The 13,422-nt window shown below is 27.7% G+C and overlaps 1 protein-coding gene across 1 annotated transcript; it reads left to right on the forward strand.

The window, feature by feature from the left end:
• The first annotated feature begins 6,974 nt into the window (after positions 1–6,974).
• Positions 6,975–10,314, forward strand: LOC107930990 (cytochrome P450 76T24). The gene is made up of 2 exons (XM_016862767.2): positions 6,975–8,014; positions 9,515–10,314. Exons 1-2 carry the CDS (start codon positions 7,049–7,051, stop codon positions 10,139–10,141), a joined length of 1,593 nt encoding a protein of 530 aa, XP_016718256.2. The 5' UTR covers positions 6,975–7,048; the 3' UTR covers positions 10,142–10,314.
• Positions 10,315–13,422: the final 3,108 nt, after the last annotated feature.

Genomic DNA, 13,422 nt, shown 5'->3' on the forward strand with positions numbered 1-13,422 from the left:
ACATTATATCAAAGAGGAAATTGGTCTTTTTTTGTTAAGAATGTCATCCATTTCTATTACTAAAATTGATATGGTAGACAAAATAATCAAACAGTAACACATGATTTGCCACATATGCCTCATGTTGACGTACAAAGACAAGTTTTTAACAATAGAAATTGATGTAATTTTTAATAGAAGGACCAATTCACTCTTTGATCTAATATGCGTAAATTAACACATTTTTTTATTAGAGTGGGAAAATATAATCTAATTTCTAATATAAACACCTCCGTAATACTTTTATTGATTTTTTTAAATGTTACTAAATAAAATATTAGTAAAAGTTTATTTTGTTTATGCTGACATCCAATTGGACACAAAATATGTATTAGTAATTGCATATTTGATATTCCATTCATTCTCATTTTCTCCCTCAAATGTTTTTGCCGGATTGATATATATTTGCTCACGGTCCAGTTTTCCTTAGGATTTTTTGAACTATTTATCATAATTTGATTTAATTCTTAGTTTTTTTATATTAATTTTTTATTTTAGATTTTAAGCTTATTTTAATAAAATGAGTTTTGTTTTATGCCTTTTGAATATTATTTAACAAAAAATTAAGGTCTTTTTAATAAATATTTCTAAAAAAATTTTAATGTAAATAAAGATATAAAACAACATACATTATTCGACACTATACATTTACTATCTAATATCAACCAAAATTTCATGTCTATAATTTATTTTTATAAATTAGGTAATGTGAAAAAACATTGAGAGTTAATTTTTTTAGAATTAAAATAAAATTGATATAACATATAAATGTTAAATATTAAAGTCATCTAACGACAAGTGATAGAAAAAAGATAATAATTAAATAATTATTTTATAATTTTTCATAATTGAGTAATTAATAAAAAAATAAACTTTATTAATAATTGAGTGACCGTAAATATAATTTTATTTATTTTTAAATAAAAATATATGATGGAAATTAGAGATATGAACAATTTAAAATATTTGGCATAATTTTGGTATTTCTTCGTAATAATTTGATATAGTCTTGATAAGAGTTCAAAGTTTCCAGTGTATACTTTGCTTGAATATATATGTATAAAAGGTTATAAAATATGGAAATATGCAATCTTATCAAGATTTCATTTAGATTTTATTTACTCAAGAATAGTATGGCGTGTAATTTACATTCAAGATTTATAATTTCTCACGTGTAAAATATGCACAACCTCCTATGATTATAAATAGTGATTCCAATTCTTAGGGAAGTGGTGAAAATACATAATCTTCTAATATTCCAAATAAGTCCTCCATTCCCTCTGCCTTTTTTCTATTCCAACTAGATTACCCACCCACGATCAACTTCTACGACACCTAAATAAATTGTAAAAAGTCGTCGAGGACGGTGACCAAAATTTAACCAATCGGAACTATCACACTATGCTAAAGAGGTAAAAGTTTAAGCAAAATAACAAAATTTCCAAAAATAAAATTTGAACTTAGAACCTCACACTTAACTATTGAACTAGATCAATTTACTTGTTAAAGATTTCCAAAGTCTAAATTCAAATCGAGGGATGACCATTTTTGGTTTAAAAACTCAATTTCTTCTAACCCAAATTTTAAGATCTTATAGTATATTTTCCGATCAGTTTTCCAAGTTATATTTTCTGGTTATTTTTCTATTCCTTTGAGAAGAGCAACACCAATTTTGTTTTATCTTCTTTATTCCGATGTACGAATATTAAAATACTGTATCAACTTTGGAGGCGATATCCACTATACGATTACAGTGATCAGGGTGAATTTGCTTCAAAGGTAGTGGTTCTTCCATGACATAGTTATTATTTCATTTATTTACACACAATTTATTTATCCAGTCAGTGCTAACAATTTTGTTTTGCAGTAGTATATTTCTTACAATAATTTCATAATTTATTTATACAAATTAGATAATGTGAAAAATGTTAAGAGTTGAATTTTTTAGAATCAATACTAAATTGACATAATATATAAATATTGAATGTTAAAGTTAACGGCTGGTGATAAACAATTACGTCAACTTTTCATTAATCATTTAACGGTTGATTATAAAAAAATAAAATAAAAATCAAATGATTATTTTATAATTTTTCACTGTTGAGTAATCAATAAATGTGATTGTGAGTATAATTTATGTTTTTTTTTTTTTAAATAGAAGTATGTGATGGAGAAAGAAATCAACGATTTTTGATCCCACAACTCCCTCATCTGCCCTGGAGTACTTTAGCCAACCAGCATAAATCTCTTTGCAATAAGCCTTTTCCAATTCAACTAGTTACAAGATAAAATATTTGGCATTTCTTCATAATAATTGATATACTCTTATAATGTTTGATCTTCCTTCATAATTTTCGATACACTTTTATAATTTTGATATTCTTTTAAAAATTAAAATATTTAATAAATGAAATAAATTTAAAAAGATCAACCAATTTTTGATAGTCACTTATGATTTTTGGTACTCTTTAATATTTTTTTTATATTTCTTTGTATTTTTTGATATTCTCTCATTATTCATTTTTGGGTTGATTAAAGGTCAAAATTTTGCATTTTGATTTTTGTTTCTATTTGGTTGGTAAGAAAGCAGTGGAAAATGAAAGAAAATACTCTAACATCACTTTATTTATTTATTTATTTTTAAAGAAAAGAATGTTTTTTTACATTAAGGATGTCAAAAATTAAACTGCCTCATGAATTTTGAATTGATTTATTTTAAATGAAGTGTATTTTTTTGTTTGAAAAATAGATATGGGACAGGGCGAGTGGATTTTTTTCTGTTGAATAGTAACTATGGACGGCTATAGTAATTTCTTACCATTTTCGACCTGCTCCATTATATACATTGTTTTATCCTTGTATATATAAACTATTAAAAGGGTAAAAAATATAATAATGGAATATAGAAAAAAATATTATATATTTTATGTTTAAATATTTTTTTAAAGAATTATGCTTAAATATTCACTTGACTTCAAAAAGATTGAAAAAAAAATTAAAGATAAGTATCAACAATTAAATTGAAACTGAGCGGAGTAGGATGGAGATGGATGGATCCAACATCCATGGAGGTGGTAGTAGATTTCAAGATTATACATCTATAGTAGAGTAGGAAGGGTGGTAAAGCAGAGTGTGCCAATTATGAAACAGTAATGGATTTAACAATATCAGTCTCGCCTCACCTAATTGTCATCCCTACATCCTTCTTTATATTCAAATTTGGTGATAATTTTCTCTATTTTTTTAATTAAAGTATCCGGTTTGTAATACCCCCTACCCGTATTCATTGCCGGAATAGGGTACGAGGTATTACCGGAGTTTACAAATAAATAATTTTTTTTCTTTTTTTTTTAGGAAAACTCAATATAATCTCTTTACAGATATCTAACCTTCCCTGCAATATTATATCGAGACCAATCCAAATCAACCAATCCAATTCAACATATTTTTCAAGATAGATTCATGCACTTTTATAAGATAACCTCATCACATAACTAAACCAAGATTTGTTAGCCATACCATTGGCTGACCTTACATTCATTTCATAGAATCATTTACTTTATTAGCTTATACATGCCATTGATTTCTAAAATAAAGTTTCTTTATATACCGAAGTCTTGAGGTTGATAGTGTGATGTGTCTCCGACCAAATCCAACCTCCGAGCTCTTAACACTACAAAACAGGGAAAAAGGAAACGGGGTAAGCACTTTGTGCTTAGTAAGCTCATGTAACAAGAATTATACTTACCTAATATTTTCAATACAATACAATAAACATTCCTATATCCATTCAATGCATCATTACCCTAATATGCACAAACTCAACATTCAAGTTAGTACAATAATTTCCATGTACCAATAATATATACCATGATTGGTGTACTCATCAATATCATAATTTCCATTTCCTTGTAATTTTTTTATATTTATCCCGTTGAATTTATCAGAATTTCAATGGATTTTTCAGAGGTACACTTTTAGTGTACAATTCCGGGTCCGTCAATTCATATTCAAGTGCGCACATTTCTATTTCAGAGAGCACACTCCCGCGAACCTCAACCTTGCAGCGGGATTACCAGTCCAGGCTAAATCCCCTGCAATATAAACTCATTGAGTATTGTCGGGATTACCAGTCCAGGCTAAATCCCCTGCAACAACAATTACTCTAATGAGCTTGGATCTGAATTACCAGTCCAGGCTAAATTCAGACCCTAATTCGGATTACCCGTCCGGGCTAAATCCATTTTCCACATATTCTTCGGAAGGGCTATATCAGAATAGGATCACCCGTCCGGGCTAGATCCTTTTTACCGTCAATTCCTTTTCAGAGATCCATTGAATTTTCCTTTCATTCAACCGGGATTTCTTCCCCTTTTATCAAATATATCAATGTTTCATAAATTTCATATAATGAGCATTCAAATCATATTCATATCAAAAACATGCATTTCAAGCATTTAAGAATATAATTCAAGTTACATGAACTTACCTTGATACTTGTTTGTAAACAAAAAATCTACTAATCCCGAACTTTTTCCTTTCCTCGATCTAGCTTCGTATTTGGATCTTCTGGATCTAAATAAATAAATTTAATTATCAATTTAATACATTTCATGTTCATATGCAACATTCTCTATAATTCAACTATTATTTATAGTTCATTCAAAGCTGTCTACTTGAGTCATAGTCACTAAATTATTTTTATCTTGAGATACAGAACTCCAAATTAAGATCCATTAATTTTTCCTGAAACTAGACTCATATATCTTTTTACCAAAAAATTTTCAGAATTTTTGGTTTAGCCAATAAGTACAGTTTATTCTTTAAAGTCACCCCTGTTCTGCTGTCGACAGTTCTAACCCTTCTTCACTAAAAATTAATTATCTCTTCATACAGAATTCAAATGATGTTCTCGTTTGTTTCTCTTAAAAATAAACTCATTAAGGATTCTAGACATATAAATTTAAGCCCCTAATTGTTTTTCTTCAATTTTTTAATTTATTCTGACCTTGTCTCACAAAATTCATTATATCTCAAAATTTACAAATCCTTTGCTTACACTATTTCTTCTATGAGAAACTAGACTTAATAAGTTTTAATTCCATATTTTTTTCATCTTCTAATTCGATTTCTACAATTTATAATGATTTTTTAAAGTTAGTCTACTGCTGCTGTCCAAACTGTTTTTGTGCAAGCTGTTTATTACCATTTTTCCCCTAAGTTTTTAATAAATGATAATTTCGTCCCTACTCAATTAGCCTCTCAATTGAACTGATTTTTCTCAATTAATATTTTATTCTATCACCTTAAACTATTTTACAACCTTTAGGAATCATAATTTCAGCAATAGACTTGAATTCCAAGCATTTTCACAATTAGATCCTAAAAATCAATTTCTATTGAAATTACCTAATAAAATCATCTCATAAACAAATTAAAGCTTTAATTTCATTCTATTTCATCATAAACTTACAGAAATCAATCATGGTGACTTTCAATTTCATCATGAAATCAAAAACTAATGAATTTAATAGTAGGACCTAGTTGCAAAAGTCTTAGAAACACAAAAATTACAAGAAAAAGGCAAGGATTAACTCACTTGGTGCAAAAATTATGAAATACCAGCTTATAGAACCCTCCTATGGTGTTTTTAGCTGCTGGAATTGAAGAGAAATGAAGAGAAATCTAGATATTTCCTATTTAGTCCTAGCTTTATTTAGTTAATTTTGCAATATTCCAATTTTACCCTTAATTTATCAATTTTTCTGCTGATTTCATACCCTTGCCGTCCAGCCCAAATAACTTTTGGGTCTAATTGTCTTTTAAATCCTTTCTCATTAGACTCTTAAGCTATTTAATCATTCTAGCAACTTTTACACCTATTACAATTTAGTCCTTTTCATTTAATTGACTACCCAAACATTAAAATTTCCTAACGAAATTTTAATACCACATTACTAACATTTCATAAATATTTATAAAATTATTTTCGACTCGTTTTTACGAGATAGAGGTTCCGATACCTTGTTTTTACCCAATTTCTTCAATTATTTCTCTTTTTAACTAATCACTAAATCGGTAAAATTTTTTTCTATCAATATTTTCATACGATTTTCTTATCATATCAATTTTCAAGCAAAAATATTGAAATAAATTTTTCTTTAAATTAGATTTGTGGTTACAAAATTACTGTTCCGATAACCTTGAATTTAGGCCATTACATGGTTAATAACTTATTTATTAAAAAAACAAAAAAGAAGAAGAAAAAAGAGTAAGATATTTAAAATAAAAAATAGGCAGAGCTGAAAGTTTCCACTGCATATGATCTGTTATGCTTTGACTGATTATATATAAAGGTTATCAAATATAGAAATTTAGTTTTAGAAAGATTTCATTTAGATTTTATTTACTAAAGAATAGTTTGGCATGTAATTACATCCAAAATTTATAATTTCTAAACGATTGAATGACAGTGTAAAATATGTATAAAAAATTTATAACGTTTCAATTATTAGGAAATTGGTGAAGTACATTATCATTTAATAATTCAAATAAGTCCCTCTGTCATTTTTTTGTCCTTTTTTTTATGTGAATTAAACTAGTAATTTTATCATGGTAAAGTTTAAACAATAAATATAATTAGCACGCTTCGAATCTAAGTTACATTTGAGACGATGAACACTCTTAACTTTCAAGAAATTTAATTTTATCTATTTTAAATTCAAGAATAATTCATAAATTATTCTGTATAATTAAAATTAAAATTTCCATTTCTGGGAAGTTGACATTAATTGTTTAATCACATTTAAAATATTTTACTGCCACGAATGAGGTATTGCAATAACCTTCCATAGCCGCCCCCTCATATTGCTGTAACGTCCTCTTGCTATATATATACATGATTATAATTAAGTCCTTCAAGGAATGGTGAAGTCCATAATTTTTTAATAATTCAAATAAGTCCTCCATTTCATCTGCCTTTTTCCTATTCCAACTAGACTACCCACCAATGTCGAACTTCTACGACAAGGTTACTGGCAAAGGTTGGTTGCGCCGCCACGACGGAGTGGCTGCGTTCACCGTCACTGAAGTGGCAGCCACTCTCACAGTGGCGACACTAGTAATTATCTTTTTTTCATGGTTGGTTAAGAAACTCATCATCAAAACCAAGCCGTCGCTGCCACTGCCACCAGGCCCGATAGGCTGGCCGATACTCGGCCACCTCCTTTTCATCAAACCCGATTTCCTCCAATACGTAACCAAGCAATCCCAAATCCACGGCCCTATCATCAAGCTTCAGCTGGGAAGAAAAGTTTACATCATCATAAGCTCACCATCAATTGCAAAACAAATCCTCAAAGACCACGACGCCATCTTCGCCAACCGCGACATTCCGGTTGCGGCCATAAAAGGAACCTTCGGCGGACTCGACATTGTGTGGAGATCCAACGGCCCAGAGTTACACAAGCTACGGAAGCTCGTCGTAAGTGAAATCATGAGCAACAAAAGCCTCGATGCTTGCTACGAGTTCCGCCGACGAGAGATCCAATATATGGTGAAGAATATCCATGGGAAAATCGGGTCACCCATTAACCTCAGTGAACAAATATTCTTAACAGCGTTCAACGTTACAATTAACATGCTATGGGGTGGTTCGCTGAACGGAGAAGAATCGAACCTTGGGCTTGAATTTAGGGATCAATTCAAGGAATTTGTGAAATTGATGGTAGAACCCAACATTTCTGATATGTTCCCGATGCTTAGGCCATTCGATTTACAAGGAATTGAATCCAAGGCCAAAAAGCATATTTCATGGTTATATGGGTTTTTCGAATTGGTGATAGAGCAACGAAAGCTCGGAGAGGGACCAAACATGGCTGATAGTAAGGATTTTTTGCAGCAATTGTTGGAGCTGAACCAAACAGGAGATGTCAAAACTTCATTATCCATGAAGGAAATAAACGCTATGCTGCTGGTAAGCATACACACTAAATTTGAAATCCGGGATTCTAAAAATAAAACTACATTACTGAACTTCAAAATTTACAAAAACTATAAAGGATTATTACGTATTTTAACGTTATATATATATAGATAAAATTTTACTTTGATATGTAGAGATATTGGATTGATAAAAAATTTTATGTGTATGAGAAGTGCAAATATATTGATAAATTCACCTGTTGAACTTTTAAAATATTTATCATAAGATGTTACCGAAGGGTTCAACACCACTTAAGTTTTACATTTGATATATATACACATATGGGGAGGGATCCACCTACACCGGTATACACTTAAGTTTTTATATGATTAATATTTTAACCGTCTAACTGTTTTTCATGTTCCATTTATATAAATCATTCATGTTAAATTTGAAATAAATTAAAATTTTCTAACTATTTATTATGTATAAAAAAACTTTAAACCATTCAATAAGTATTAATACAGACACCTTTTTAGATCGATATAATAGAGATATCGAATTAATTTGAAATTTACATGAATGATAAGTACGATTATATCGATAAATTCAACAGTTGATTTGTTCAAATATTAAACGTATAAATATATACGGAAATGTGTAAATTACTCCAGTTCCACATCGATGTAAGTTGATCCCTTCCCATACATATAAATATATATGTATATATATAGGTATGGTTTAAAAAAAGCACATAGCAATCCATGAAATTGGTTGGTATAGTTATAAACGATATGATTTAGGAGATTTATGGTATCTTCTGTAAGGTGTGTAATGAAACTTCAAAAATTAGTCGATTTTTCAAAAATAAATATTAGTAACCGAGCTAATTTAAAGATAAAGTTTTAATAATCCAACCGGTTCTGATTTATATGAAAAAATAAAGAACATTGACAGATTTCATTATTTTTGTTAAAATATATTTAGGTTTAGGCTTTGAATAAACTATAGACACATTGTTATTATTTTTATTTCAATAAAATTTAGGATTTTATCTCTAAACAAGTTAATTTTTTTATTTAAAGTCTTAATTTAACTATTAATATCAAAAATATTTTTGGTCAAAATTTATCAACTTGAAATGTTAATTTAAATGTCATCATATGATGTGATAATTTTTGATAAAAATAAACGTGATAAGTTAATAAAATTTAACTAAAATAAAGTGTTAAATGACCAAACTGCAAATTTTAAATTGAAAATATATTGAATAAATCTCAAAGTAGAAGTATTTTGACCTTTGAATAAAGTTACATTTAATTGGATTGGAACTTATTTTAAAGTATATAAAATTTATAATATAAAATCAATTAATTCGGCTATTGATATAAAAATAAACATTCAACCTACGTAATGAATTTTAATTTAACAGACTAATCAAAAGCAAATTAATAGAATTAAATTAATTAAATTATTTTGATTTTATCGATTAATATGATTTTAATTAAGTTTGTTTAACTTTAATCCTTTTGTCTTTAATTGTGAGTATAGAATATTGTAACCGGCGCTACGGACACAACATTTACAACAATAGAATGGGCGATGACAGAATTACTACGACACCCAAATAAATTGCAAAGAGTAGTTGAGGAATTGGATGCAATAATCGGTGACCAAAACATCGTTGAAGAGTTTCATCTTCCTCGCTTACTCTATTTAGAAGCTGTGGTGAAAGAGACGTTACGAATTCACCCACCGGCTCCTTTGCTAATGCCACACATGTCGAGTGAGACCACTATCATAGCCGGTTACACTATCCCTAAAAATTCCAATATTTACTTCAACGTGTGGGCAATACAAAGAGACGCCGAGTTCTGGGAAGACCCACTTCAATTCGAGCCGGAAAGGTTTTTGAATGTCATTGAGAAAAGGAATTATAAGGGAAATAGTTTCGATTTTTTCCCGTTTGGATCGGGGAGGAGGATTTGTGTTGGGATTTCAATGGCAGAGAAAATTATTATGCTGATGTTGGCGACGTTGTTGCATTGTTTTGAATGGGAATTGCCAAACGGGCGAAAACCTGATGTGAAAGAGAAGCTACATTTGTTATTGTCAAAGGTAGAGCCGCTTGTTGTCGTGCCTATTTCACGTTCCTCTAAGTGGCGACATTGTGGTTAAAACATGCTTTTTGTCACTATACTTTTAATAACTTTAGAATTTAATACTTGTTATTTTATTTCCATAAATTTATTTCTCTACTTTTTTTATTAGTATTGTAATAACCATTTTCTATTCGAGTTATGCTCATATCTAGGTTAATTTGAATATCTTTTCAGGTTAAATTTTATTCAAATTTTATGTTTTGTTTAAAATTTATAACTTAATCTAATTTTGGACTTTGATCATGAATTTTTCTTAAAATTCCAATGTTATGTGTGTTTTTTTTAATAAAATAAAACTCGAAATGTGAAAATACATCAAACTTAGAATTTTGATTTTGAGACTAGTTTATCAATTTTATATTAAGGAGCTCATTATAAATAAGATATTTTGTGTTTATTTTATAAATTCAATATTAATATGCATATGTGGTATAATACAATATATTATATTATTATAATTAAAAAGATATTTTGTGTCTTACTATGGAATTAGTTATATTGTAACAAAATTTTAATTTGATATGTTTAATTTTTTAAATTTAACTCGAACAATTTCACTCGATTCGATTTGATTCAACTCGAATTTTATTTAACTTGACTCGATTCAAAAAAATTTAAAATCAAATTAAAATGATAAAATAGGACTCAACTCAAAAAACTTTTACTCAACCCGATCGAATGCTCACCCCTACATGATCACCGTCAAAAGCAAAAAATTCATGTGTAAAGCGTTCCAAGCTTATTTGAATGCTTTTAGAATTTTTTGGTACAAATATCGTGGAAGCCCTTGTATAAAGTGTTAGATTGTATTTTGCCCTATTTACTCAAAAAATAGGCAGATTATTCCTTGTATATTATATTAAAGAGAAAACTGATCTTTTTTTGTTAAAAATTTTATCTATTTCTATTACTAAAATTGACATGGCTAACAAAATAATCAAACAATAACACATGGCTTGCCACATATGCCTCATGTTGACGTACAAAGACAAGTTTTTTACAATATAATTGTTGAAGGTTAAAGTTAACAGCTAGTGATAAACTACCACGTCAATTTTTCATTAGTCATTTAACGGCTGGTGATAGAAAAAGATAATAATTAAATAATTAAATAATTATTTTATAACTTTTTATAGTTGAGTAATCAATAATTAAACTTGATTAGGAGTATAATTTATGTTTTTTTTTAAATAGAAGTATGCGATGGAGAGAGATATATATGAACGATTTTTTATCGCACTAACTCTCCCATCTGCCCTGGAGTACTTTAGCCAACCAGCAGAAATCTCTTTGCAATAAGCTTTCACCAATTCAACAAGTTACAAGATAAAATATTTAGCATAATTTTTTGTATTTCTTCATAATAATTGATATATTTTTATAATGTTTGATATTTCTTCATAATTTTCGGTACACTTTAATAATTTTTGGTATTCTCTTATAATTTTGGTATAGTTTTTGAAATGAAAATTTAAAATGAGATATAATTTTAGAGTAAAAAGGTTTTCAACGCGACATTTAGACCCAAAAAATTAATAACTTTTAAATTATTATTTTTCATGCTATTATTTATATATAGTGATAATTTTTTAAAAATTAAAAAATTTAATAAGATCAACCAATTTTTTATAGTCACTTATAATTTTTGGTACTCTTTAATGTTTTTTTTATTATATTTCTTTGTATTTTTTTATATTCTCTCATAAGTTTTTGGTGATTCCTTGGATACTTATATAGTTGCATTTTTGTCTTGTTGTTTATTTAAAGAGCGTTTTTCATTTTTGGGGTGATTAAAGGTCTAAACTTTGCATTTTGATTTTTGTTTCAATTTTGTTGGTGAGAAAGCAGTCGGAAAATGAAAGAAAATACTTTAACATCACTTTATTTATTTATTTAATTTTTTAAAAAAATGTTATTTTCACACTAAAATAAGGTTGTCTAGATCCAGTCTGCCTCATGAATTTTGAATTGATCTACTCCGAATGAAGCGGATTTTTTTGTTTGAAAAATAGACGTGGGACGAGTCGGGTGGATTTTTTTCTTTTGAATAGTGGATATGGAGTGACTATGGTAATTTCTTGCCATTTCTGACATGCTCCACTATATACACTTATTGTTTTATCCTTATATATATAAACTATTAAAAAGGTAAAAATATAATAATGGAATATAGAAAAAATTCATATATTTTATGTTTAAATATATTTTTAAAGAATTATGCTTAAATATTTACTTGACTTCAAAAAGATTAAAAATAAAAATAAGTAGCAACAATTAAATTAAACAGAGCGGAGTGGGGTGGAGATGAATGCATCCAACATCCATGAAGGTGATAGTAAATTTTAAAATTATACATTCATAGTAGAATGATATCACTGGTAAAACAGAGTGTACTAATTATGAAACAATAATGAATTTAAAAATATCAGTCTTGCTGCACCCAATTGCCATTCTTTCATCCATCTTTGTATTCAAATTTAGTGATTGAGAGAGTTATCACATAAGTACATTTTCTCTAATTTTTTAATTACAGAATGCGACTTTTTTTTTTAATTAAGAAGCATCACCTTCAATAGTTAATAACTTATTTATTAAAAAACAAAAAAGGAGTAAAATATTTAAAATAAAAAATAAGAAGAGTTGAAAGTTTGTGTTATGCTTTGGTTGAATATATATATATATACAAAAAGGTTATAAAATATATAAATTTAGTTTTATAAAGACTTCATTTAGATTTATTCAGATTTTATTTACTAAAGAATAGTTTCACGTGTAATTACATTCAAAATTTATAATTTGTAAACGATTCAATGACGTGTAAAATATGTATAAAAAATTTATAAAATTCCAATTATTTAGGAAAGTGGTGAAGTACATGATCATTTAATAATTCAAATAAGTCCTCTGCCTTCTTTTATTCCAAAGAAAGTAAACGATAAAATTATATTTTTATTATTATAAAAATATATTTTTTAATTTTAATTTTTTCAAAAGAGATTTTATTTCGTATTTATCCCTAAATCGTATTTCTAGATTCGTAATAGCATATGAATATTATTGAGTTTATCATGTACCAAAGACTTGTATTTAATATAATAAATTTTTTTATTTTTTTATTTTTTTGTAAATTACAATATCAAGGCCAAGTTCAAACAATAAATATAATTAACGCGACTCGAACTAAAAACGTACTTAAGACAAGCGATAAATACTTTTAACTATCAAACTATAACATAGAGTTCAATTTTATTTATTTTCAATTGAAGAATAATTCATAAATTATTGTGTATAATTATA

This window comes from Gossypium hirsutum, chromosome A12 (genome assembly GCF_007990345.1).
Source record: "Gossypium hirsutum isolate 1008001.06 chromosome A12, Gossypium_hirsutum_v2.1, whole genome shotgun sequence".
NCBI classification, from domain to species: domain Eukaryota; kingdom Viridiplantae; phylum Streptophyta; class Magnoliopsida; order Malvales; family Malvaceae; genus Gossypium; species Gossypium hirsutum.

Coding starts and splice junctions, on each gene's coding strand:
- LOC107930990 (XM_016862767.2), top strand. CDS start 7,049: ATGTCGAACTTCTACGACAAGGTTACTGGCAAAGGTTGGTTGCGCCGC. Junction 8,015..9,514: donor AAATAAACGCTATGCTGCTG/GTAAGCATACAC, acceptor TTGTGAGTATAG/AATATTGTAACCGGCGCTAC.